At 41.8% G+C, this 27,178-nt stretch overlaps 1 protein-coding gene across 2 annotated transcripts in view; it reads right to left on the bottom strand.

Moving 5' to 3' along the window:
- Positions 1–27,178, bottom strand: part of Lim1 (LIM homeobox 1) — a 153,535-nt gene that overhangs the window by 37,713 nt on the left and 88,644 nt on the right. The window contains exons 1-3 of one of the 2 annotated variants that reach the window (XM_002059056.4): positions 26,644–26,916; positions 2,757–2,952; positions 1,669–1,895 (exon numbers count right to left, since the gene is read on the bottom strand). In XM_002059056.4, the coding sequence (XP_002059092.1) occupies positions 1,669–1,895; positions 2,757–2,952; positions 26,644–26,686 (466 nt within the window). In that variant the 5' untranslated portion in view covers positions 26,687–26,916. Of the gene's footprint in view, positions 1–1,668; positions 1,896–2,756; positions 2,953–26,643; positions 26,917–27,178 lie in introns of those variants that run through there. The other variant, XM_032439588.2, reaches the window with a different exon arrangement.

Raw genomic sequence — 27,178 nt, 5'->3', positions numbered from 1 at the left:
AAACGGGCGCAAAGAAGCTGCGCCTATTTGAAGGTTAAACAAGGAAAACTGGCAATTTATTAATTTAAAAGTGTGAAACTGAAGCTTAATAAACTTCGCATCAATGTCACAACAGTTTTCAACTAGTTTTAGGCCAACCGACTAGCTAATTATAAAAAGTCCTTTGCTGGAATTTGGCTTTCAAGGGTTTGCTCGGATGTTTCATATGGCTGCATTGACTTACCAAAAGTTCATTAATATAATTCATAATATTCAATTTTAGCTTTGCCTCTCAAACACAACACAAAGCTTTAGCTGTCAGTGTTAGTGAATTATATATTTTTTAAATAAAAGACTACATAAATTAACACCAAAAAAAGTCAACTGAACTAAAAATGGCATTTTAGGTGCAGCAAGACTATTTTGATACCTGTGTGTGCCCTAGTTTTGAGTAATGGCTTCGAAAACTAAGCAATGTTTACATTTTAGTGTTGTCAAGCGACAAAAGCGCACTAACTTTGTTAGTTAATGCCAAATGTTGACAATCAAATTGACTTCTACTTTATTTAATGTGCTGACGCAAACCAAAAATACTTTTTATTATAATATTTTGCAAACAAAATAAGTTGTATTGCAAGTGTTGTAAAACGATCCAAGCACATTAGTTAAGCAAACAAACGACACATTAAGCTTTAAATTGTGTCTCTCGTAAGTGTTGCATAATAAAGAAAAATTAGTTTACTCTTATGTAGGTATTAGCTACCATAAGTCAAGCATTTGTTTAATTTGTTTAAAAAAACTTTCAAAGGGTTAAATTTGGTTTGCTTAACACTGTTTAATTGTCCCATGTTACTTGGCTATATCCAAATACACAATATATATAAAATATATCCAAAAGAAAATCAATTTCGTGAAAGAAAACATAAATGATTTAGATATAATATCTGTTAAGAGGGGCGCTTTTAATGTACAAGTGTGTGTGTGCGTGTGTGAGTGTATTTGTGTATGAGTATGGCTTGCGTGTTGTGTAAATATTTGGCAAGCATTTAGCTCTGAAGTTGCAAACGCCAAAACGCTGGCTTAAAATATCAATATATAAAATAAAATAAAAATAATTCAACAGCAACGAAGCGCATTAACAGCAGCAACAACAACAACAATAACAATGTTGCGGCACTAATATCAAGAATTAGAATAACAAGCTAAAAGTTATTCCCACGATAATTTGAATGGCAAATATTTCTATATCAAACTGTAAACAATTAGTACAAACAAATGCAGCGCACAGCGCGGCCAAAAATTAAAATATTTGCCCAAAGCATCGACAACAACCAAAAACGGCAACAACAACAGCAATAACTATTGCTTTGCAAATTGAGCCTAAATATACCCAAAGCGTCAACAGCAGCCCAGTTTTAGCTAACAGCATTCCTGCCCAGTCCCTCGTGCGTTCGCTTAGTCAGAAATGTGTTTTGTTCTATACGTACAACGCGTCGTATGCGTAATTTTGTATTTATTGCTGATATCATTAGAGCGAGGCGTGCGACCCTTTAAAAAACAATAGCCAAGGACTGCAGCTGGTTTGCGGGGCACACTCGACCAAACCCAACCTGCCTGCTGGCGCAATTAGCATAGATGAGACCCCAGCGAACGGAAGAGATTTACGATTTTTGGCAATGCCTCACTTACCGCTCAGCGAATTGTGGCCGCAGGATGGCGCCTTGCCCAGCAGATAGTCGTCCTTGCAGATAAACTTATTGTCATCCAGCACGTACAGCTGCTCGCCGGTGCTCAGCTGCTTGCGGCAAATGCAGCATGTGAAGCAGTTCAAATGGAACACCTTGTCCCTCGGCTTGCGCACCAGGTCTGAGGGGGCAATCCCCTGACCGCAGCCGCTGCATTTGGTGCCGTAACGTCTAAGCAAAAAAGAAGATATATATATATATATATATAAATAGTTAATTAATCTTTTTATAAGTTGAATTGTAAGTTCTTTGAAGCTAGCTGCCAAACAAAAACTGAATGTATACATATGTACATATTGAAAGTTAAGATCACGAAGCGAGCTCTAGGGCGAGCATTGTTTCGAGCCTGACCTGCGATCATTCTCATGGAATAAATGTAATACCCAGTGGAATTCAAGCTTAAACTTGGATCTGTTTTATAGTCGAAGAGCCTGCTCAGAATAGATTTAAATGAAATCGCTCCCAGGCTTAATTGTGAATGCCTTTGCTTGGGGCACACTTGAGTTGCGGCCAGTCTTGGCTATTTTTGTTGTTGATTGCCTGGCCTAGTGTCGGGCGTTAACCATTTGCCCATTTCGCCCATTGTCCATTGCCCTTTGTCAGCTGTCAGTTGTCCAGTTGTCCAGTTGTCCAGCTGCCAATTGCCAGTTGGCAGCTGGCAGTTGGCAGTTGGCAGCTGCATTTGATTTAATTTGATTTGATTTGTGCAGGTGTTTTGCATGTTAATTGATTTCGCTTCTCATTTCTATTTTATTTTTTTTATTTTTTTTTTTATTTCATTTTCAATTAGAAAATTTTCTATGCAAAGTGAAATCAAATGGAAGCGCACAAAGGACTCTCGAGCCAACGCCAAAGGGCCCAAGCCAAGTGCAGAGAGTCGAGCTAGCATTCAACACCTGACTTTTATTCTTCGGGTTAATTGCTCTGCACTTGCTTTGCTGATTGATTGGCTCGAGCTTTGATTTGACTGCCCATTAGCAAAGCCATTACCATTGGCCAAGCCCCAAACTCGGACATTTAGCCATCACTCACCTGAAGAAATCGTTGCGACAATACAGCTTTGACTCGCGGCTGAAGCATTTGTCCGTCAGCGGTTGCAGGCATTCGCAGCATCTCACACAGGACGCGTGCCAGGCTCGCTCCAGCACGTTCAGCAGAAATTTGTCCAATATGGGCTTATTGCAACCGGCACAAGGATCGCCAACGCCGACCGGCGGCTCGCTGCGACCTGCATGCCAAGAAGAAAGGACACGAAAGAAATTAAAATTTATATAGACATTTTTTTTGAGTATGAAAAAGGTTTAAAAAGATTTGCGTTAATTTACAAGGCGATATACTGCTGACACTCAGTTCTAATTGACTGGAAAGCGGTTAAATGAAACTTTTTTGCTAACATACGATCTTTGAAACACATTTTCAACAAGTATTACAAAAATGCCTGTCATATGTTTCATACTTTTCGGAAAAATGCACATCGTTAAGTGGAAGAGCTAAAAAAAAATTAGCTCGAGCAAATCGTAACCCCTTCAAAGTCTCATGAAAAATTGAAGCATATTTACATAATAATAATAATACTATTAAGAAATATCGTATCTTCTGCATGATTACAAAAAAAAAATTGTTAAATAAATAAAAGAATGTATTTACAGGGTCAGGCTGTTTTACACTTCAGCTTTCAAATGCATACTTCATAATATCAACTTAATTGTAGATTGCATTTTTTGGGAACAGGTCATTGCAGAGGTATTTCAGTCAATTAACAAACTGTTAACAGGTGCTGCCATTGCTTTGGCCAACGCTTTAAAATGCCAGCTACGAAATAAGCATGAAGTGAAAAACGGAACTCGAATGCTTTTGTTGACCTTTGTTATTATGTGCTCTCGACTGTTGTGCGCCAAAATCCTTTGAGGCGCAAATTAGCACCTCGCCGGTGCCTCAAGTAGAGAGCAGGCACGCAGGAGGCGGGGGAGGGGGGGTGCTCATTAAGTTTTCACACGCATGTGTGTGTGTGTGTGTGTGTGTGTGTAGATGAACAAATGAGCAATGGTTGCCTGGGCGCAAACATTTGACGTGCACTGTGCACGCAACACACAGTTTACAAATGCACAAATTTACAAATGCACAAACTGTGACGGGTAGAAGAGGTGGTAGGCAGTAGAGGAGGGTGGAGGGTGGAGACGGGCAGGTGCTGGCTTATTCTACACCTGTAAACTTAGACAAATTTGGCAAACGCATACAGTGGCAACACCCGAGGGCTGCCCACTCATTTGCACCTTTTTCAAATTGAGTGTCCGACTGAGTGGCATATTTGAGCACAAGTGAATAACTTTGAATTGTGAATGGCACGGCTGAAGCTGAAACTGAAGCTGAGGCTCGATTCCACCCTGCGGCCAGTTGGGGCTGCCTTGGTTAAGCTGGGCGTGGCGCACACCCCGATAACTGCAACCGTATAATGATAGACGCCAAGCACGGCCCGGGGGCTGATTCCACTCGCCAAGTGGAGAGCGAGAGACCATAGTTCACAGTCTTCTTTGCCCTAACCGCAATGCCAGCCTCTTGCTGCGCTGCCTGTTTGGCTCTCCTTTTGCTGCTGCTGCCTCAGTCAATCAGTCAATGGGCAAAAGGCAAGAGGCATGGCTGTAGCTGTGGCAGAAGCAGAGGCTGAGACAGGGGCAGCGGGCACTCTGCGTTTGGCCAAAATTGCAAAGAAAAAAGTTGTTGCACCCGCGGGGCATATTTAAGCTGGGACCACAGCTAATATATGTATAAGCGGGGGCGTGGTCCAGCATCAGCTTCACATTCAGGTAAAAGACCGGCCAGACGGTCCGTTCGCCTGTCTGTCTGTCTGTCTGTGTGCGTGTGTGTGTGTGTGTGTGTGTGTGTGTGTGTGTGTGTGTGAAATTTATTTTCATTCAAAAAGTTTTGCACTTTATATGCTCAAGCAGACGAAATGAGTTGAGTCCAGTCAAGTCAAGAGTGCAAAGGGTTGTCAAGGCCAGGGGAGCGCTGGGGAGTACAAGACGGGTCCGTGTCCTCACATCCTGGCTAAGCCTGGCCAGAAGCAGCTTCAAGCGAGCGCATTAATAATGCTATTAAAGACAAGTTTCGCGTTGCTCATACGCCCCGAGTGTCAGTAGCCAAAATGAATGAATGAATGAATCGCTGAGCGAGGGAGCGACCGAGTCAGTGAGTGAGTGAATGTATGGACAAATGATGGAATGAACAAGCTGACAAACTGACAGCCTGCGCTCTCCATTATAAATGAGCGACTGACACACTGATTGATTGACGAATTGACTCATTTTGCGGCCAAAGAGCGGGCGAGCCACAAGCCGAACAAGCCAACAACAGCAGCGCAAAGGTGCAGTTGGAGCTGCCGAGCGGGGCAGAGTAGGCGGGATTCAGGGAGCGGGATGAGGATGGGGATGGGATTGGGAATGGTTGCTGTTGGATAGCAGACCTCGCATATGTCAAAATTGACGGATGTTATCAATCATTTTATGCCGCTGCAGACAATTTTTAATGAAGGTTATAGACGTTTATAGACAGACAGACAATCGGACCGACATTTGCTGCTGCAGTCCAAAAAGGCTGTGCTGCCAGCACAGGTTAAACGGTTGCCTCACTACATCATCATCTTCATCATCTCTCTGCGCTGCTTTCAGCCGCATGTGTTGTTGTTGTGGTTGTTGTTCTGTGGGGCGTCTACACTGGCTGGCAAAGTTTGCAAAACGTAAATGGAACAGCAGCTGTTTCAAAAAATTTCTCTCAACGAGCTTCGATAAGACAAGTTCTTGGAATAAACTTCTTTTTTTTTTGGGGAAACAGTGCGGGGGTTGGCTAGAGTATTTTTTCAAATCTGCTGTAAGCTTTGCACTTTGCCGATCTTCTATGCGATTCTCAACTGTATCACTTGCTCACAGCGACAGTATTTAGAGATTATGCATAAATAACTTTTAGGTATCGTCTAACTGTTAATAATCTTTTAAATTTTTGTATATAATGTAAAGTCCTAATGAGTTGGGGAAGCTAAATATGCAACAATTTCGATCCTTTTTTTTTTTTGTCTAAGGTAATGTTTTAAGGGAAGAGCTGAGCTGCCAAAGCTTCATAAATAGTGCTGAGCTTTATATTGATTGAGCTTCTCTATATGGATAAGCTTCTCTTAATTTGAGTTTCTTGGCAGAACATTTGCAGTTCGTTGTTGTTTGATGTCGTTGTTTCGCCTGCTTGTCGCCGTTGCTGGTTATCGGTTGTCGGTTGTCGTCTTTGTCGCTGCCTTCGTTGCTTCTGGCGCGTTTTTAAAACGCGACAAATTGTTGTTTGCAGACGCCGCCGACGTTGCTCAAGTTGCCGTAGCCGTTGCTGTTGTTGCTGTTGTTGTTGCCGCTTAAGTGTCGCAATTTAAATATTGTTGAGTGCACTTTTGGCTACCGTTGGCCATTTATTTTGTGCTGAAATTTATGTAACGATGTGGAAAAATTGCCGCTACTGCAGAGCGCGCCGGGCTTTGTAGGGCACAGCTCTAGGCGACAGAGTGAGCGGCCAAAATTTACTGTCAACAAAATGATTTGGCATCCTGCTCGCACAGCCACACGTTTTGCCTCTTCTTGCCGCCCCCTCTTTCCCTCGTTCTCACTGTCTTTCTGTCGGTCGCAATCGCAATCGCAAGTTCATGGATCTGTTTTGGCCACTGTGCAGCCATTGACCGCTGGCAAGGAGAACGAAGCACGTACAAAGCATTTTGCACAACATTTTCCGCGCTCAACAAAGGCCAATAATTGTGTGTCCAGGCAGCAGACTCGACTCCCAGAACCATACAGGCTAGCTGCATTTATAATGCAGCAGCAGCAGCAGCAGCAACAACGGCAGCAGCAGCTTCTTCATGGCTCGCTGGGTCGGGCCGGGCAACACCCAAAAGGCCAGCCCCAAAACACAGCAAGAGGCAACCATGGATGGACGATAGCAGCAACAGCAGCAGCAGCAGCAGCAGCAGCTGCCTGACCAAAACAATATAAATACACAATAGCAACAACAACAACAAACAACAACGGCAACAACAACAAGCAGCAACTTTTTGCTCAGCTTCGGTGCGGACTGTGAAAAATTCATTCGACATCAGCGCAAAAAAATCAGCTTCAGCTTTTGTTGCAACTCTGGCCAAAAAGCACTTGTGCTGCCAGTTGCCTGCTGCGCCATGTTGGTTACGCCTATAGTATAAATCTCCACCCAAGCAACCCACCCAAAGCCCCCGCCCTGCCTTGCGCTCCACGGCCAACATTTCCTTGCCCACTTATAAAACGTGACTAAAATGTTAAAGCCACAAGAAAGAAAATCCAAACCAGCAGCCGTCGCTCAATCGCAATCATTTTCTTTATTTTTTTTTTTTCGGTTTTCTTTTTCTTTCCTTTTTCGACAGCAAATCTTATGCAAAAATCCAAATGGAAATGCAGGCGCACACCAAAAAAAAAAAGTAAAATAAAATAAAATAATAAAACAGAGAAACGAAAGCAAAGCAGAAAAGTGAAAGATGTGGCGGGCACCGTCAGGAGAGGCTGAAGGCAGTACCAGTAGCATTTGCCTGTTATATGCGGCGTATGCGTAATGCCATTTGCCAGGCTAGTGTTGGAAAGTGACATTTTCTCTTTTTCAGTTTAGTTTTTTGGCCATTTGCGAATGCTAATGAGACTCCCAAGACGCTAAACATACATTTTGCCAAAGAAAGCAAATGCAGCTCTAACAAAACCAAAAAAAAAAAGAAGGATTAGCAAGCGACTTTAATCAGAGAGTTTGTGCAGCTTGAGAAGCGCATAGAAGAACAGAGCCGGTGCAAGCAGTTACTTTGATAAGCTTCGCATTAACTCAAACACAAAGCATAGAAAATCCTAAAGATACCAGAGCGAACGCTGGAAAGCTTAATATATCTGAAGGTGCGAAGCGTTCAGTTTGAGCAACGTGAAGTAAGTTTGAGAAGCGCATACAAGAACTGCTTGTGCAGTTGTAGAATGTTAGTATTTAGATAGCTCTACAGTCAGCAAAATAAGCCGTGAAAAAGGAAATTTGTCAGTTGCGCTTGTACTTAGCTTAGCAATGAGCCGACCTTAAAACTGAGAAGTGAATAGAAGAGTCGCGCCTATTTTTCATGTGTGTTAATTTGATTGCATTCTTTTGTAAAAAAAGGAAAATGAAGAATAGCCATGCTTAAAAAAAGTCGCTTTATGAAGCATCTAAGAAACTTCAAGCTTTCAAATATAATTTTAATTTATGCACACTACCTTCCACATATAAAGATATATGCTTTAACCTTAACAGCTCCCATAGCTCTTCACATCTCTTTGAAACTGTTGTCACCTATCCGAAGCATTGCTCGCTGGGCATTTCCCTTTCACCATGGACTGCGCCTTCGCCTTGTTTGAGGCATCTGCGATGCGGGGCCGTCGGGCTACTTGAGCTGCTATTTTTAATGCGATTCGTTGCGCCTGATTTGACATTTTGATTACATTCACCAGCGCCTTGGGTATGGGCAAATTAGTAGCACACACATATACACACAAGCACACACGCACGCACTCACAGTCACACAGACAACGTTCCAGACCAATATGTAAATTTGTACATAAATGTAGAAAAATACATAAAGAATATTTAATGTTGCGTTTCGCGCGGCTGGTACCAAAGTTCGTCATCGTCGCCGTCGTTATTGCTGTTGTTGTTGCTCCTGCTGTTGTTGTTGTTGTTTGTGGCTTGTTGTTGTAGTTGTTTTGGTTGTTAATACGCTTAAAATATTTATATGAATTTAACACCTATTTCTGAGGCCTTTTTCACGTCGGCTCTCATGCAACTTGTTAACATTTTAAATTACATAATTATTTGCCATGTTGGGGCGAATATTTCGCATATTAACGACTTGACTTGCCTCAGACGAGCTATTTCGCGAGTTGCCAACAAAAAAAAAATAGAAGTATTTGTCATACAAAATGTGAATGTAAGTTTTAAGTTCGCCAACTTGTCAGCTTTTAAATTAAAACTTGTGACATATGGGAAAACAGATTTCAATTATAAATTATTATTATCGATCTAAGAATTTCATGATAATGAAACCAATTTAGGATTGTATTTCACATTATTGTTATACAGAAAAACATTTATATTGATATTTATGCATCATCTTTTAGTCTAATTAGTGTTTCGAATATTTATCGATTGATTATTGCAAGTCGACATTTTTGATGGCACAAATAATCGATTTTTCGATATAGATAAATCGATAAGTGCTTAACGATATATAATTGAAAGCCGTCATATATATTTAAAGCAATATTATAATATGTTAAGCTACTGTAGCTTGTAGCTTGTCCATATTGTATATGAAATATTTGGAATCGTGCAGACTGTATTTAAGGGTTTTGCTATATAGGTTACTATTAGAGTCGTACCATTTATCGATATTTCAGTTAGATAAATATATCGATATTTTATTGCATTCCAACCTTTAAAACAATCCGTTGGCACTCGTTCTTTATGTTTAACTGAAGTGCTGTCCATATTTTTGAACAATCTTCATGAAGCCCCTTTAAGAATCGTTTATCGATATAACATTTTAAGTAGTTGTCATTACAAGGCAATGAAAATGCTCTACATGTTTTTTATTCTTTTCTTTCCTTTGTTTGGCTTATCTTTTATCCCTGTCTTAGCCACTTGTTCTCTCTCTTTCGCGCTTGTTCACGATATTTTTTTTCTACAGCTCTGAATGCGCTTCAGCCATGTAAATTTTATATTTATATTTTTTGCTACACACACAAACGGAGTTGTTGTTGTAGTTGTTCGTTTGTTCGCGTTGTTGTTGCTGTTTTTATTTTATGCGCACTCAAGATACAAAATACGCCTCTTTTTCTGTAACTCATGCATATAAAGTATCTGCTAGATACACAAGCGCACAAAGCGACATGAAAGTGGCTCTGCCTTGTTGTAGTCTGTGTGTAGGGGAGCATAAGCCGGCTAGGGGTGGGCCGGGGCACAGAGGGTGACTGCAGCAAAGGAACAGCTCCTCCTAATGGCATACAGCGAAGAGCTCAGAGCTCAGAGCTGAGAGCTGAAAGCTGAGGGCGGCGGCAGCCAGAAGCCATTGCCAACGTCGTCGGCGTCGTCGTCGTCCCCATCGCGAAACTGTTTACTTTGCCATTATATTTCCCAAAACCAAAACCAGAGGCGGCTGACAGTCAGCTGGCCCCACCACTCCCCGCTCTGTGCCTGCTGCTGCCACGTCGAATCCTGTGCCAAGGCACGAAAAAAAAGTAAAGTAAAGTAAAGTAAAATAAAATAAAAGTATGTGCAGCTATCGCTCTTTGCCTATCAGCTGCCTTATATCTGGCCATGCCCGAGCGACTGTCACTGCCGCCCCCCCCCCTCCCCCTCCCTCGTTTCCCCTTTCGCGTACGTCCATGACAAACCAACACACGAACAAGTTTGTTTTCCTGTTGCTGTTGTTGTTGCTTTGTATTAAAATTCATGTTGCGTTGCAAAATGTGAATGCGAGACAGCAGGGGAAAGGCCAGCGCAGCACAGAGTCTGAGACAGAGAAAGGGATGCACCAGAGAGCGAGAAAGAGAGAGAGAGAGAGAGACAGAGAGAGAGAGAGAGAGACAGAGAGGGAGGAAGAACGACATACACAGAGTCTTAGCCTGGCATTGAAGACCATTTTCTTGCTTTCATGTTTTTTTTTGCATTTGTTGCTGTTGGACATCATTTTCTCAATGTGCTCTCTAGAGAGTTCGTGCTCAGCAGGTTGCATGTTTAAGATGTTTTTTGCTGTATGTCAAAAGCAGCTTATGATTGTTGATGCTGTTGTTGTTGTTGCTGGCATTGTTGCTCGATCAGTTAGTCAACATAGCCATTAACATTTCCATTTGCATTTGCACTCGCATTACCATACTCAATACCCTTCCTACCCCCAGTTCGTGCATAGGCTAACCGCCAGCCTCCAACAGCCATCCGCCATTTCCATGCCCATTTTCATTTTCATTTTCATTTTTCTCATGCTCATTCTCATTCTCATCTTCATAGTCATCTGTCTGGCTGCCATCGTCATCAACATTGTCGTCAGGACGCACAGATTTTTTTTTTATAGGCTCGACAGTTTTGTTCTCTATGTGTGTGTGTGTGTGCGTGTGTGTGTGTGTGTGTGTGTGTGGGGGGGTGGAGTGCGACCTCCAACTCGGTTGGTTCAGTTGAATGCGCCCACTCGTTTCACAAATCGCGTGGAACTCGTGTCTCGTTGTCTCGCCTCGCTTCAGTTCGTGTCGCGCACCTCACCTCGTCCTGGCGCTCGTCCGGCCGCTGTTTGCGTTTGTCAGCAGACAGATAGCCAATGATAAGCCTTAGCGTATGAGTGATGTGCTCCCGTCCTGTCCTGTCATGCCCCGGCCTGTGCCATCCACCCTGTTGTGTAGCCAACCCCACACAACTACCCAACGATTCGATTGTGTTTCTTTTCGTTTCAAGCTCATCCGGTTGGCATTCCAGCCCAAGTCTGTTTTATTGCCCTTATTCAAAGTTTCTTAACTTTGCCCAATATGTAGTTGGGCCGACTTAAAAGTGTTCACTTTTTAAATGCTTCGCTCAAAGTTAACAAGCACATTAACCTGCTGCTAAAGCCGATTTAGCATGTTGTTGGTAATTTCAACTGTTGCCCCAAATAGTTCCAGGGTTGCCACTGTGCAATGCTTGACCCATATGGCAGCACTGAACGCATTTGAACAACAGAAAGAATAATAAATAAACGTTTGGTATGTCAATTAAACGTTTAAATATTCTCTATTTATTAACATGGAGTCATTCAAGCGTTAAGCATTGCTTTTCTAGTTAATTTTGACACGACAAATAGCTATTTATGATATCAGCTATAGAGATTCAATAGGCAAGAATTAAATAAACTAAATGCTTGCACAAAACAAAACACATTATTTGATATGGAAAGCTGACTTTTTTGTAGCTCTCTAACTCTAGACGTTAACAGATTGGCATTATATAAAAAGAAAAGCCTCACCCAAGAAAAAAAGAGACCAGCCACTGCAAAAATTGCATTATTTGTGCAATGTCTGTGCCAAAAACTGAATCCGCTAAAAAACCACAGACGTCTAGCTCCAACCGCTGACCTCAACCCACACCCCACGCTACCCCACACCATCAGTCGTGTATGTTGTGGTTGGTGCGATGCTGATGTCGCTGACGTTGCTTGTTCATTTGGTTAATATCAATGGAGTTGCGGCAATACCCTTTAAGCACACACACACAGACAGGCACACACACACACACACACGCCCAAAGCTGCTGAATGGCAGCCAACATTTGATGTGGTCGCTGGGGTCGCTTTGACATTGCCTATCGGCTCTTGATATGCACGTATATACTTATATATATCTATATATACATATATCTATATATACTATATACGCATATATATATAAATATATATATATATATATAGAAGCTATATAGCAGTCGCTTTAGCTCGGTTTGTGTTGCAGCAGCTTGCAGCAGGCACATTGATTGATTTTAAATGCTTTTGGTGTTGGCGATTCATTTAAAATTTATGTATTTCTAAATTTGCATTTTTCAATATTTAATGTGGCAGACACTGCAGTTACGCACATGCACACACACTCCAGGCCCTGGCCCGTTTAGCTGAGTGACTTTAGCAGCGTTTAATGCGATTAAAGGTTTAAAGTTTTGTGCCAAATAAAGCGTATGGCCCGAACTCGCAGCGCCCAGCTGCAGCCCGAACTCCCCAGCTGGGCATTTTGCTAAATTTGCAATTGCATTTTGGCAATGGGCTGGCCCAAAGCACACGATGCCAGATGCGATTGCAAATCGCTTTGATTTGCTAACTGGGTTAACAGCAACAACAAGAACCACAACAACAACAACAACAACAACAATAACAGCCAGAACGAGCCTTGTTGGCCGTTTTCTTAGCAAAGCATTATATTATGCATATTCTAATTATGAACGCAACCGACTCTTTCACACCAGCTCTAGCTCCATAACCCCCCTCTCTCTCTCTCCCTCGCTCTTTCTCTCATTCCTTCTCACTCTCTCCCTCTCTGTGGATATACCAAAACATTATAAATACATATATATTTAGTTTGCGCCTTTGTCTGTGCTCTTTTGCCTATCAAATGTCTTTTAATTGGTTTTCACATTAATTTTGCAAAATTTATTGCTTTTAAATGTGTACCCCGCACTCCGCTCACACGGCCTGCTCCCCTTTGGGAATGCAATTAATAATAAACAACATGTGAGAAATTTGTTATGTGATTTTGACAGCCAAATGATATTGGAAATCAACTCGCACAGCATTCCATACAGCCTGCTGACCGCAAAACTTTGGCCAAACTTTTTGCCACCCTGCAGCGCGCCCACTCTTGCTATCCCCCCAACCTTTCGCTCACTGCTGCCACTCCCCATCCTGGCCTTGCCATTGGGCCATTAGCTTCATAAGCTGCCGCATAGTCCGCGATAAGCGCAATTTATGCGCTGCTCCGATTCTGAAATTCGCTTTGCTGACTTTCGCCCAAAGTCAAACAGGCAAAATAAAAATAAAAAAAAAATAAATAAAGCACGCAGCAGAAAGGGAAAATTCGAAAATAGGAAAATACTGAAAATACAAAAATTTCTTATCGCCATATATCTGGGGTTCAGTCGAGCGATTTTGTGACAAAGCATTAACCTTGAATGCGATTGCACGTAATGCCAGCAACCCTCTGCGCTTCGGGGGTTTTGGGGTGGCAAAGTCAACCGAGGACATGGCTTATCGGCACCCAGCATCAGGAGCAGCCCCTGCAAATCTTGCCCAGCTGACGATTAAGCCAGCAGCCGCTTGTGCAGCGCACCCGTTAACTGCTCCCCCTAAAGAGGTATCAAATTTCCGAGCTCATATCCAGACATGAGCGCAAAAATAGTGAAAAAAATACAACAAAAATTAAAAAAAAAATAAAAAGAAATGTTGAGTCCATCTTCACATTTCTGCAAAGTGGCCAGCAATTAAATAATATCACAATCATTTATAAGTGAAATCAAGGGGGAAAATAAACTTGAAACCATTTTGATTGCGGCCAATTAAATTATTTATGATGTGGAGAGATATTTTTTTCAAATAGTTTCGATTTCCTTGACTTCTATAAATATTAGCGCGGCAATTAGTTAGTCGCAAGCTTCTAATTGCTGTGTCTGAACTGGGCAATTGTTAATAGGTCTGCCCAACTGATTCCTATGCAAAATAAATATATGTTTGGATAAATTTAGAGATATATGGAGTTATCAAGTGGGGACTAGAGTAGAATGATATTTCTGAAAGTAATGTAGAGCCAATTAAATCTATTTCTATAATAAACTTATTAAACTTTTATTTAATAAATATTTGAATAAGGACAATATCATAAGAGTTCCATAATTAAATGTCATAAGATTTATGGATAAAAGTTTTGAAACTTCAACAAATAAAAACTTCCTTAGATCTCAGCTACTCAAGGAGTTATATTTCATTGCAAGGGTTCAGCTACGAAAAGGGTTCAGTAAGCGGTTCGGCTTTGCTTCGGATCGGTTCAGTTCGATTCGGTTCGGTTCAGTTCGGTTCGGTTCAGTTTGGTTCAATTCGGTTCGCGGCGAATGGGGCATGCGTTGATGTGCGATTGGCTACGGTTCGTTGCCAAACAAATTTTACGTTAACGCTCCTCTTAACGTAACGACGTCGGCATTGCCGCCCGCTGCTTCTTCTTTATATATACACTATACACATATTTTTTTGTGTTGTTCGCGCTGCGTTTTGATGTTTTGCCGCAAATGGTTTGCCAACAAAGGCAACAACAACAACCGCGACACGTGTATGCGCGCGATTTTGATTAATTAATTTGCATATGAGTATTAAAAAGTAAAAACGTGCCTTAAGTTGTTGCGGTTGTTGTTGCTGCTGATGTTGCGGCGGTTACCGCTGCTGCTGCTGCTGCTGCTGCTGATGAGCGGGCGCCTGCAACATGTTGCTGTGCGGCGTGTCAACAGCGACAACACGATGTCGTGCAGGCAGCAATGCCTATAAATACCATTTGCCGCCGAGTTTATAATGCAGCCATAATCAAATTAATAAACGCACAATAAAAACGCATAACAAATTGCCGCTCATTGAGATCGAAGCGACGCACAAAAGGCGGCGAATGGCTGGGAGTTCGCTGAGAGATCTTTTCAGCCTGAAGATGCGTTACCAAATGAAGTGCCACAAGCAGCAGCATGCGGAAAGAGAGCCGAAAGATGGAGACATACACACACAGGGCTAGGGCTAGGGCTAGGGCTACGGCTAGTTCGAAGGTGTTGCAGTTGCCGCTGTCGCTGCTGTTGCCGTTGCGATCGGCAACCAGCGACAGCAGCAACATTACACGCATCATTATGTTGAGCGTTTTTCGGTTATTGATGATGTGGACCCGGTTCACAGGGACGCCCGCACCGTCTGCAACGCTTCACTTGGTCAAACGGCACACGCAGCAAGCACAGGAGGAAAGATATGAAGAAATACATACACACACACACACACACACACACGTACAGAAGAACAACAGCAGATATATTCAACTTAATACACCAGGCAAAAATTCTGTTTCATTATCTAATTCAGATATCATGTAATTTCTGTGTGGTTTTCTATCTAAATGGATGTTGTATAAAAAGTTCGTCTTTCCCGAGGAGGTATGCGAAAGCACTTTTGCTATCTCCTGGGCTGGTTTATTATATATATATATATATATATAAGATATGTCAACGATCTCATACACTCAATATAAATTTCTTCAAAATTTAAATAAAAATTTCTAAAATTCATTCGAGTATATATATATGTCGGAACAGAGAAATCACTTTCTTTGCAATTAGGCATACTGGCAGTACAGCAAGTCCCGAGTGTCGTTATAGTCACAAAATAATTATATTTTTAGGAGCGAGCACGTCTGTTCTCTATGACTTCCACTTTTAGAATGAATAATTTTCATCGTCCTCGAGCATACTACTCATGCTCTTGTCATTCTATATTCTTCTCTGACTTTTAGTACTGTTAGTGAACATTCAACACTATAGCAAACTGGACGTTATACAACACACTCGGGCCATGCTCGGCAGAGACTATCTTTTTTGTCTCACACCATGCTTTCAGTAGCAACCCTAATACAAGTAGGACAGTTATGTTAAATAGCAGTACCTTCTGTCAAATTCTCTGATTCTTACTAACACTTAATCGTTAGCATTCAAAATAATACTCACAATAATTTATTGGATACACGACACGGCCTTCCTGACATTTCACACGTCCTCGTGTGTACATTTCGCTTAGATCATGCCATAGTCAAAATTGTTGGGTAAAATTTATTAGTCATTACTTTACTTTAAGAATAGCTTTACAAACAGCAGTATCATCGGTCATTGTAGGTTTTATTTTTTTTTTTATTTTTTTTTTTTTTTTTTTTTTTTTTGTTGTTGTTCTGTCATCACACGTCTATAGGCTCTTGCTGCCCAGCAACGATAACATGGAGCGGATCCATACAGGTCCTTCAACCTCTGACCCCCGCCATAATATCACCCGCTTCAGCACGCCATGATCGAGCACTTGTGCACGGCGTGAGTATTATGGTGCGGTCTTAGCCATCGTGTATGAGCCCAACCGCACTCTCTCTTAGTGCCACAGTGTCTTGAGCAATGTCCTCAACATTGTCACACTCATCATCTCTCAAATCTATCAACTCCTCCGATACATTGTTGCTTGGAAAAGCTCGCAAATACTCATGTGCATACTTAATCGTGCGCTTACTCGTCAATGACTTTAATAAATATCTGTCTCCATCAAGTATTTCGATTATCTCAAAAGGTCCCTTAAACTTGGGATCTAACTTCGTTTGATTTCGTTCTTCCCTCTTGAGTAGGACATGATCACCAAGCTTATATTTTACAATTTTTGCTTTATTTTTATCAAACCTAGCCTTATCATATTTAGCGTTATTCACCATGTTATCTTTCGCTTGTGCTCTTATTAAATCTTTATCAATTGTTTTTTCATCTGATATTGTTATCATTCCTAACGGCCTTGCCTCTTTACCGATTAGCAATTCTAACGGACTATATTTCGTTACACGATTTGTCGTGCAATTTATTGCCAGCTGTATGTCTTTTAAAGCGTCTTGCCAGGATCGCTGACTACTCTCAACCGCTGTGAGCATGCTCTTCAAGGTGCTCATGACACGCTCTACTTGGCCGTTTGCTCGACTGGCGCCCGTCGCAATCAGGTGTAAACCTATCTTCTGCGAAGAACAAAATTCCCTAAACCTTGTGCTAGCAAAACATTTACCCTGATCAGCTATGATGCGTGCCGGCACTCCGAATAGTGCAACAGTTTCTTTGACTGCCTTAATGCAGTTTTCCGTATTAAGGTTCAGCGTATGTTGAAGGTGAACAAATTTTGTGAATGCATCAACTTGAACTATGATGTACTCTTTTAAGTCGTTTTTGCCACTTAATTTTCCGGTTATATCAATATGCACAGTGTGCCAGGGTATGTCATCTTTAGGAATCGGGTGCATTTCTATTTGTAGCTTACCAGATGGTGGTTTTGACACTCTACAGGTAATGCAATTTTCTACAAACTTTTTCACATACTTAGACATCTTCTCGAACCAGTAGTTGGCATACATTTTGTCTAGAGTTTTCTTCCACCCTAAATGCATTATGGCTTCGTGAACATTGTTAATGACTGACCATCTAAAGGCTCTAGGTATTACAGGCAAACATTTTGTGCTGCCATTTCTTTGAATCCTTCGATATAATACTCCTGCTCTCAATTCGTACGACGCTGAGATAGCTTCTCCCATCTTATGGTTTCGCAATTTTAAGGTTATGGAAGCAATGTCAGAATCTCGTTGCTGTTCGGCTAGAAGCCAATCGTCGGTTATCTCAGCTAGGTTTATGTGCATTTCAACCGTTTTCGCTGAGGATTTATAATCAGTAGGCAACGGATTGCGCGAAAAAAAATCAGCATGTAACATGCGTTCTCCCTTCCTGTATTCAATGCTGAAATCAAATGATTGCAGATATGCCCACCATCTATGTACCCTTGGGGTAAGGTTAATTTTTTTGATACTTGCTTTCAGGGAGTTGCAATCTGTATGCACAATAAATTTTTGACCATGTAAATAATGGCGGAAGTGTCTTACTGCGTTGTAAACTGCGAGGGTCTCAAGCTCGTATGAATGATATTTTGCTTCAGCCATTGTCGTACATTTGCTGTAATATTCAATGACTCTGGGTCTATTTTCTATCTTGTGCATTAAAATAGCACCATATCCAATAGAACTTGCGTCTGTATGTAATTCAATTGGCTTTAGTGGATCGAAAATTGTCAAAACGGAGTCATTAGTCAAAATTGATACGATTTTTTGACGAATTTCCTCATATTCCGGCTTCCAGACAAATTTATTATTCTTGGAGGTGAGATTATATAAAGCTTTCATCTGCTCAGAAAATTTTGGTACGAATTGCCTAAAATACGAGGCTAGGCCTATGAATTGTCGCACCTGCGTTACTGACTGCGGTGACGGCAATTCGGCCAACGCTTGTATCTTGCGTGGATTTGGTCGAATTTGACCCGCTTCAACCAAGTATCCTAAATATTCTATGCTTGTTTTCAAGAACGAGCATTTTGTAATGTTAAATGAGAATCCAGCTCTAGACAAGTTTTCCAAGACCGTTTGTAGCCTTTCAAGTGCCTCTTCCTTTGTCTTCGCTAGAATTAACACGTCATCTATATAGACGATGGCATACGTTTGAGCCAAATCACCCAATGCTCTCACGATTGCGCGCTGGAAAATCGAGGAAGCATTTTTTAATCCAAAAGGCATGGCCAAAAATTCATACTGTCCTTCTGGCGTGACAAAAGCAGTGCGCTCGATAGAGTCTGGGTGTATTGGAACTTGGTAAAAACCACTTGCCATGTCTAAACTGGAGAAATATTTGCCTTCACTCAGTCTATTAATTTGATCAGAAATCAAAGGCAGCGGATATTTGTCAGCGACCGTATTAGCATTCAGTTCCCGATAATCGACACATAGTCGATCGGTTCCATTTTTCTTTCTTACCATCAGCATTGGGCTTGCAAATGGAGAGCAACTAGGACGTATAACGTTTGCGTCTAACAATTCTTTTACTTTATTTCGCACGACTTCTTTTTCTTCTATGCTTAACCTATACGGACGCCTTTGTACAGTTTTATTTGGGTCAAGCAGGCGGATTTCAAGTTCACCCGTAGTCACTCGCGTTTGAGGAATACCCTCAATAAATTTATCAGCATAGTTTTGCAATAATTCTAGCAGACGATTCTTATCAGTGTTGCTTAATGCTCTATCGTTATTCAGATGCTCTACGTAACTTATATCTGGCACTTTTATTAGTACATCAACAGTTTTGGTTTTGTACATTTCAAATTTGTCGGCCTCGATGGAGACTCCAAAGCCTAATCCGAGTATATCACGGCCTATCAATACATCGTATTTCAAAAACTTATCCATTATTACATGAAATAATATTTCTAAGGAGTACTGATCAATTTTAACAGTAGCCAAGATTTGCATAGTGCTATACACAGGATTTTCTCCAATACCCCTCAAAACTATCAAATTATTAATTCTTTTTCCGGAAAATTTCTCGGCACAACTCTCTCTGATGAGCGTACATTCCGCTCCAGAGTCAAAACAAAATGGAACGAGCTCACCAGATTGACGCAGGATTCCTTTTGGCTCGGACACACAACAGATGTTTATACGCTTGTCATGTGATCCAACACCGCTCGTAGAAACTCCTTTCGTACATGAAGACGCAATGTGGCCAGCATCGCCACATTTGAAGCAGGTAACGGCAGATCGAACTTTAGGTAATGCTGAGTTTTTTGACACGTTGCCTTCTTCATACTTCCTCTTGCGACATTCGACCATTTTGTGTCCGAGGTTTCCACAATGATGACATTTAATGCCATATGTTTTCGATCTCTTGCGATCTGGTTCCATTGGGATATTTGGCTGTAGACCTCCATTTGACCTTCCATAAGCATAGGCCTTCAGATGCTGTTGCATCTCGTCTTGACTTTTAATATTAGTCGTATATAACATACGTTGCAGACTTTTGTCGATTTTCGATGTATGTGCCAAAACAACTGAGACTGCAATTTCCTCCATGTTCGCTGTCTTCCATTTGGATAAAAGTGAGGTCACAAGACGGCTCGCATATACGGAGAGGCATTCGCCATCATTCGGTCGGCCATTAAAAATGTTCATTAAAGTTGCCGCCGATGTTTCCATTCCCACGAAACGTTGCAAAAACAATTCCTTAAAATTTTGCCAGTTCATTCCAGTATAGCATATTTGAGAAAGCCAGGGCGAGGCGCTTCCTTCTAGGGAGCCGCTGAGGGTCATCACCAGTGTACTGCCCTCAATAGGATTATCGTCAAGTATTATGTCCACAGTTTTGCACCAGGCATTTGCATCTGCGCCTGCAATGTCCGGGTTGAACTTTGGCAACGAGATGCTCTTCTTTGTTGAGGATGCTGAATTTGACATCTGCATTGCTTTAATAATCTCAAGAATATTTCGATTTTGAGATTCCAAAAGCTGACGCCACGAATCGTCAGAATTGCCTCGTGGAGGGGCATCGCCTAATCCCACTTCTGATGTCGGAACAGAGAAATCACTTTCTTTGCAATTAGGCATACTGGCAGTACAGCAAGTCCCGAGTGTCGTTATAGTCACAAAATAATTATATTTTTAGGAGCGAGCACGTCTGTTCTCTATGACTTCCACTTTTAGAATGAATAATTTTCATCGTCCTCGAGCATACTACTCATGCTCTTGTCATTCTATATTCTTCTCTGACTTTTAGTACTGTTAGTGAACATTCAACACTATAGCAAACTGGACGTTATACAACACACTCGGGCCATGCTCGGCAGAGACTATCTTTTTTGTCTCACACCATGCTTTCAGTAGCAACCCTAATACAAGTAGGACAGTTATGTTAAATAGCAGTACCTTCTGTCAAATTCTCTGATTCTTACTAACACTTAATCGTTAGCATTCAAAATAATACTCACAATAATTTATTGGATACACGACATATATATGTCTGTGGAACATTTTACTCAGACTGTGGCTGTAATTTACTATTGTATTTGTTTTTACATATATATCTTTCATAATTGTATATACGAATACTGAATGCAAGCCAATTTGATATGTAAATTCTTATTGATTATATCTGAATACACTACTCTCTTGCCAATTTAACTATTACTGAACTACTGAATTACTGCGAACCTTTGAGAAACATTAAACGAAATTCTTTGACGAACTCTTAGCAATTATTTCTGTAGAATTTTAGCTTTGAGTTTAATTAATTTCTTCAAACTAGGAAAACTTGTCACACATTTTCTTTTGTACTTGGCCAGCGACAAGTTTGTCGGGTGGCTGTCGCTGACGCTGACGATGCCGTTGCGACTGCGACTGCGACTGCGACTGCGACTGCGACTGCGACTCCGACTCCGACTGCGGCTGCTGTCGAAGCACTCGGAACTAATCGCATTTAGCTGCGGTCATCTGCGGCGCGATCGTTTTTCTTGGGCGCGTTGGTTCCAGCCGAACGGGCAGCGCGAGTAAACCGAAGACAGCCCGCTAGACGGACGCGGGGAAGGTGGGCGGGGAGCTGAGCGCAAGGGCAAGAGCCGGGCCCAGTTGCGCGGACGCTGTCCTGAGTTGGACCTGCGACTTGCGGGTTAAAGGTCATTACCACTCCCCCCGTGAAGCGACGGCAACAGACGCTGCGACTGCGTGAGAGCGCGTCAAGTGGCTCAATTGGAAACTCGCTGCAAATTGTTGTTCATTTTTTATTGGTTGTTTTTATTGTTTATGGGCTATTGTTGTAGTCGTTGTGGTTGTTGTTGCTCTTGTATTTTGTTTCTCCGCTTTGGCGAGTCTTTTGGTTATAAATCAATTCCCGAGGCTTTGGCTACCGTTTCAGCTACAGCTACACGCCGAACAAAGCGGATGAGTTGAGACAAAAGCGAAAAAAAAAAACTTTACTTGCAGCCAAAAAAAAATAGTTTAAACATTTGCCAAACATATGTGTACATATTCAATTATATTTTGAGAAGAACAACAACTCTGGCGACTTTAGCCTGTTCTGCTTCTTCTTTTTTTAAACTAATATAACTAGCCCGAGATTCTACTGGGCTCTCATTTCGTTGGCCCAGTTTATGGCTCCCAAATGCCCCGTGTCAAGTGTTAAACAACCTGTTGAGTGCACTTAATGTTGTTGTTGTTGCTGTTGTTGTTGGTATTGCCGGGGCAGTAAATCAAGCCAAAAAGGCGATAAGCTACACAAATGAATTGTGGCCCAACCGAAATGGTCACAGACAACAACAATAACTTTTGAAATAAAAACAAAACAAAAAAAAAAGCGCAATAGAACCTGTTGATGATGTTGCCAGCCTCCGCGCCCCGTGCCCCGCGCGGTCTAGTGAAAAGTCCACGACTAAAAAAAAATCTGCCTGTGCTTTTTGTTTCAGTTTTTTTTTTTTTTTTCGTCTACTCGAAGTCGGACTCAGAGCTCGAGTTGTGCTTGCATTGAAATTTATGGCGTATAAATTATCTCACACGTTGACTATTGACAGCTTTAAAATAATCGTAAAACGGCCAAGAAATCATAAAAGAGCCACAGAGCGCACCACCGAAACCAGAACAGCCGCCGCAGTCGCTGTCGCAGTCGCACCACCGAAGCCATTCAATGTGAATTACTATTTCGGCTTCGAGCTAAACTGCAAAAAAAAAAAAAAAAACTAAAATAAAAAAGGAGCGAGAACCACAAAACAAAAATGTATATAGACTGTCAGACAGGCGACGACGTTGGCCCCAAAGCATCGTCCTATGTGGCCATGTCGTGGCATAATACCCGCTCCCCCCGCGACCGACGCTCTGCAGCTGAAGCGGCCGGCACAAAATGGTAAAGTTCCCAACGGTTGGTGGGCCCCATAACTTGCATATCATGGGCCAAAAGCGGGAGACAGCCGGCGCGATAAGTATTCAATTCCTGAGACGGCCGTCAAATAATTTTAGCTAAGCTTCAAGTTCGCGCTGGCTTACGGCAGCATTTCCTTTTTATTTATATATTTATTTATTAATTTTCATTTATTCTATTTATTTATTTATTTATCTGATGATATGCCAAAGATCGGCAGCCATTAGCTAGCCCATGCTATCAATGCGCCCCACTGAACGATCAATATGCCTTTTGCCACTGTTTGTTTTTTTTTTTTGGTTTTTGTGGCCAAATCAAACGAGTTTCATTAAAAAGGAATTGAAGAAAAAAGGATTTGTTGGCATATTATGACATTTAGCAAAAGAAAAGCTTTCCCTAAAATACCCTTTTTATATATATACATAAAAGAGAAGTGAGGATGAATAGTTGATTAGGCAAAGATAAACTATACGAACTGAAAATGTTTCAATTTTAGAAATGTTTTAGATGCACTTTGCATAAGCCAAAGATTTCAGGTATATTCAAAGTATTTTCTCAGAATAATTGCATCTTCTAGTACTCACACATTCTTGCGATATATTTAATAATATTTATAGACCTAGGCAAGCAAATGTTTATCTCTGAATCAGAAATGTTTTTATATAATGTTCAAAATCGATCAACCATTAAAACCTCCTTTTATTCTAGTTTTGAATATAACAAAGATTTCTGGCTCATTCAAAATATTCTAATTCGAAATGTTCCTTCAATTCAAATCGTTTTCAATTAAAAGTTGAATATGGCAAATTTGTTAGGTCTATTCAAAGTGATTTTTCTCAACATTTTCTAAACTAAAAACGCAAAGCAAGTTACTTTGACAATTATAGGTAATATGTGACTATCATTGAGTAAACCAAATATTAAAAAGAGAGAGCTGTGCGCTTGAACTGTTTGAGAATTATAAAAACTGTTGTCTGTTTTCTTTATTGTCACGTGTGTTCGTCGAGCAACTAAACAACCTGTATCGTATTTTAGAATTTGACTGCTTAAAGTGCTTGAGAATTGCAAGAAGTTTGTATTAGCTATTGTCGCATGTCCCTTCAACAAGTTTACAGCCTGCAACATAATTTACAGTTTTGGGATTTGCTTCTTTTAAGTGCTTGCCAAATGTGCCTAAAAGTCAGCCATAATCCACCTGCAGCTATTTTCTGTGAAAGCCCTTAAGCACCAGATGAGAGTTAACAATCTTCCCTTCTTTTTTTTTTTTTTTGCTCTTTCTGTTTGCCCAACTAACTGCCCACAAATTGTGTGACCACCCAGTGGCAAAATTTGAGGCTGAGGGCTTTTCTGGCATTCGGTTTTTGCATCTCAACGGCTCATTATGCTGGTTAATTTATAGTCGGTGCCACGCCCATATGGACATCTAACATCGCCATATACGAAATGCGCAATTCTTCAGGCTAAACGCGGCAGCTGCTGCCGGCTACGCTTTTTGCTCAATAAATCAAAGCAGCTGAGCTAAAAAGCCATAGAATCGACACAAGACTGCCAGCTTTTTGTCTATTCTAGCAGCAACAGTTGCTGCCGTAGCGGCTGCTGTTGCTGCTGTTGCTGCTGGTGGCTCGTAAAGCGACTTGAGCAACTGTTGACCGTAAAAATGATGAAGAAAATGGCGCATAAAAAATGCTGACGTACTTGGAACCGCATTGACGTCCACTGCAAGATCAGGCGGAGGCGGCAGCAGCAGCAATTGCTGTTGCAGCAGCAGCAGCAATATGAGGCTGCAAATATTGTTGCCTGCGGCCTGTGGCAGCTCGAGGCAGCTTCCAGGCAGTTAGTCAGTCAGCCAGCTAGGCCCAACATTCTTCATCTTCATCATCGTCAACGTCATCATCATCATCATCAGCTGCAACTCAGGACAGTCATAAATGTTGATGAACAGCAGGCGAACTTTGTTAAAGGCGTTGCTGCGCTTTTGTTGTTGTTGCTGCTGCTGCTGCTGCTGTGCAACGGCAACAACAAAATTGAAAAGATGCAACCAGCAGATACAACAAAACAAAAAAAAAAGGTTGCAAATGTTTTATGACTTTTGGCTGCGCTTTGTTCTATGTGTATGCCCCATGGCCGTGCCCCATCTTGTGGCCCCGTCTGTGCCCGTTGACAGCTTTGACTTTTGACTTCTGTTGCCCCTTCCGAAGGGGGGCACGCCTTTCTACCTCCCTGCCGCCACACTTGCAACGCCTGTCCGAGCGGAGTCCACAATTTATGAGTCGTCAGTTGGCAGCTTGGCAAGTTGGCAAGTTGGCAAGCTGCAAGCAGCTAGTTGCAAGCACCAAGCTGCAAGTCGGCAGTTTTATGGGCCGCTTTGAGTCCCATTTGGCGATGTGCATGCACAAATCAGCAGGCTTACAAATTTGTTGACGCAATTTGTTGGCCATTTGGGGGCGAAAGCAAAAGGAACAGAAGCAGTCGAAGCAGCCGACGCAGCCGAGGCAAAAGACGTCAACTGGGCAGCAGAATTCAAAGTTTTTGGCTGACATTAAACAGTCAGCAAAAGTGAAAATTTGACACGAGAGCAAATGAAATAAAACAAAAAGCAACACAGTCAAACAAACTACAGCGGCAACAACAACTTGCAACAGCGACAACTCGCAACAACAACAACAGAAACAACAACAACAGCTTGCAACAACAAGAAAACTTTTGACAAGTCGCTGCAAACTTTTTGCCCGGCCAACAGCAAGGCGCACAAAATGGGCGCACAGGAAGAAGATAGCAACAGGAGCGCAGCGGCAGCGCGAAGAGTCCAGCAGTCGCTTGTGGGTTGGAGGTCGGAGGTTGGGGGTTGGGTGCTGGGTGCTGGGTGCTGGGTGCTGCGGGTTGCGAGTTAGCGGCTCGGTAGTGTGTGATGCGACCCTGCAGCAAGTTCAAAAGTGCAAAACTTTGCTTCATGCTTGTCCCAAAACAGTACGCCAAAAAAAAAAAAAAATAAACAAGAAAACAAAAACAAAAACAAAATAGGGGCAAAAAGTAAGGAATTGACGAGCGAAACTTTTCTGTCCGGCCAAATCACAATGTTTAACCCATGTGCGCCCAATGCCCTGGGCTGCTCGCAGCAGCAACTATTTATGCACACGAAATTGAAAGGATTAAAGACTTCCATCCGAAATTCATTGGGCCTATAATGATTTATGTTTAAGCCATGCGGCATATGTCTTGGAGACTTTGTGCTTTCCTCTTAGGATATGTATTAATTGTGTTCCGCAAAAATATGCTTGATTAAGCTTAATCTCATGGGAAATAAGCGTCAAGGCACAGTAAGATCAAGTAACTGGATCTTTAGATCAAGTCTGCAGACATTCTCAGTTGCCCCTCGTATGCGATTTAATCGTAAAACCGTGACTAAGCGCCCAAATAGTTAGGCTTGGTATAAGTTCTGTAGTTTTCCGAATTTTCAAATGAACTACAACTAATACTCAGCTCTATTTTAAGCCCATTTCATTTCAGTTCATTTCTTTTAGTCTTTCGACAGATTTGCCAGTTTCTAGATCATTTCAGAAGTTTTCGAAAAAGCGAAGGTTTTTTTTTTTATATGAGTTAAGATACACATATAAAGAAGAGTTAAAAATAATATATTTAAAACAAGGTTCTCTCTGCTAAAATCCTTGTCAAGAAAGTCATTAAACATAACTTAACCCATGCTGACCAGGCTGAGCAAAAAGGAACAAGCTATTAGCTAATTACTTTGATACTGATCTTTTTGTCGGATTAACCCATGACGTAGCCGATATTTTGAGCAGCTTAACCCACGCTGGCCCCAAACTGTTGGACTCACCTATATTGTGCTGATTTGTGTGCAGGACCGCACCAAATGCCATTAGATCCTTGACGGGTGGTGCTCGGCTACCGAGGGCGGCAAAACCGTCGCCCAGAAATGACGCCAGCGCGACAGCCCTGAGGGGCGCTTTGGATGCCTCGGTGAGAATTTTGTTATCGAATATATCGAAGCTGGGGGGCGAGATGATAATGGTCACGATGATAATGCTACACGCACAGGCGCGACGAACGCGTGCGCACACACACGCACACACGCACACAGGCGCACCCACTCAGGCAGAGTGAGTGCAGGTGCGAGCGAGGGAGGGGGCGAGAGAGCGGCCAAGAGCGGTATAAAGAGAGACCGAGCGAGATGTTTGGAGCACGTGTGTTGTTGTGTTTTATGCCGGCGGCAAAACACGCGACAGCTGGCAGCTGATTTTGTTATTGTTGTAATTCGTATTTACAGTTGTTGTTGTTATTTATGTTTTGTATGTGTTGTTAAGCTTCTTCTTCTTCTTCTTATTCTTCTTGCTAGTAATCCACTTGGCACT

This window comes from Drosophila virilis, chromosome X (assembly GCF_030788295.1).
Source record: "Drosophila virilis strain 15010-1051.87 chromosome X, Dvir_AGI_RSII-ME, whole genome shotgun sequence".
NCBI classification, from domain to species: Eukaryota; Metazoa; Arthropoda; class Insecta; order Diptera; family Drosophilidae; genus Drosophila; species Drosophila virilis.
This window is presented reverse-complemented; position numbering and strand designations above follow the sequence as displayed.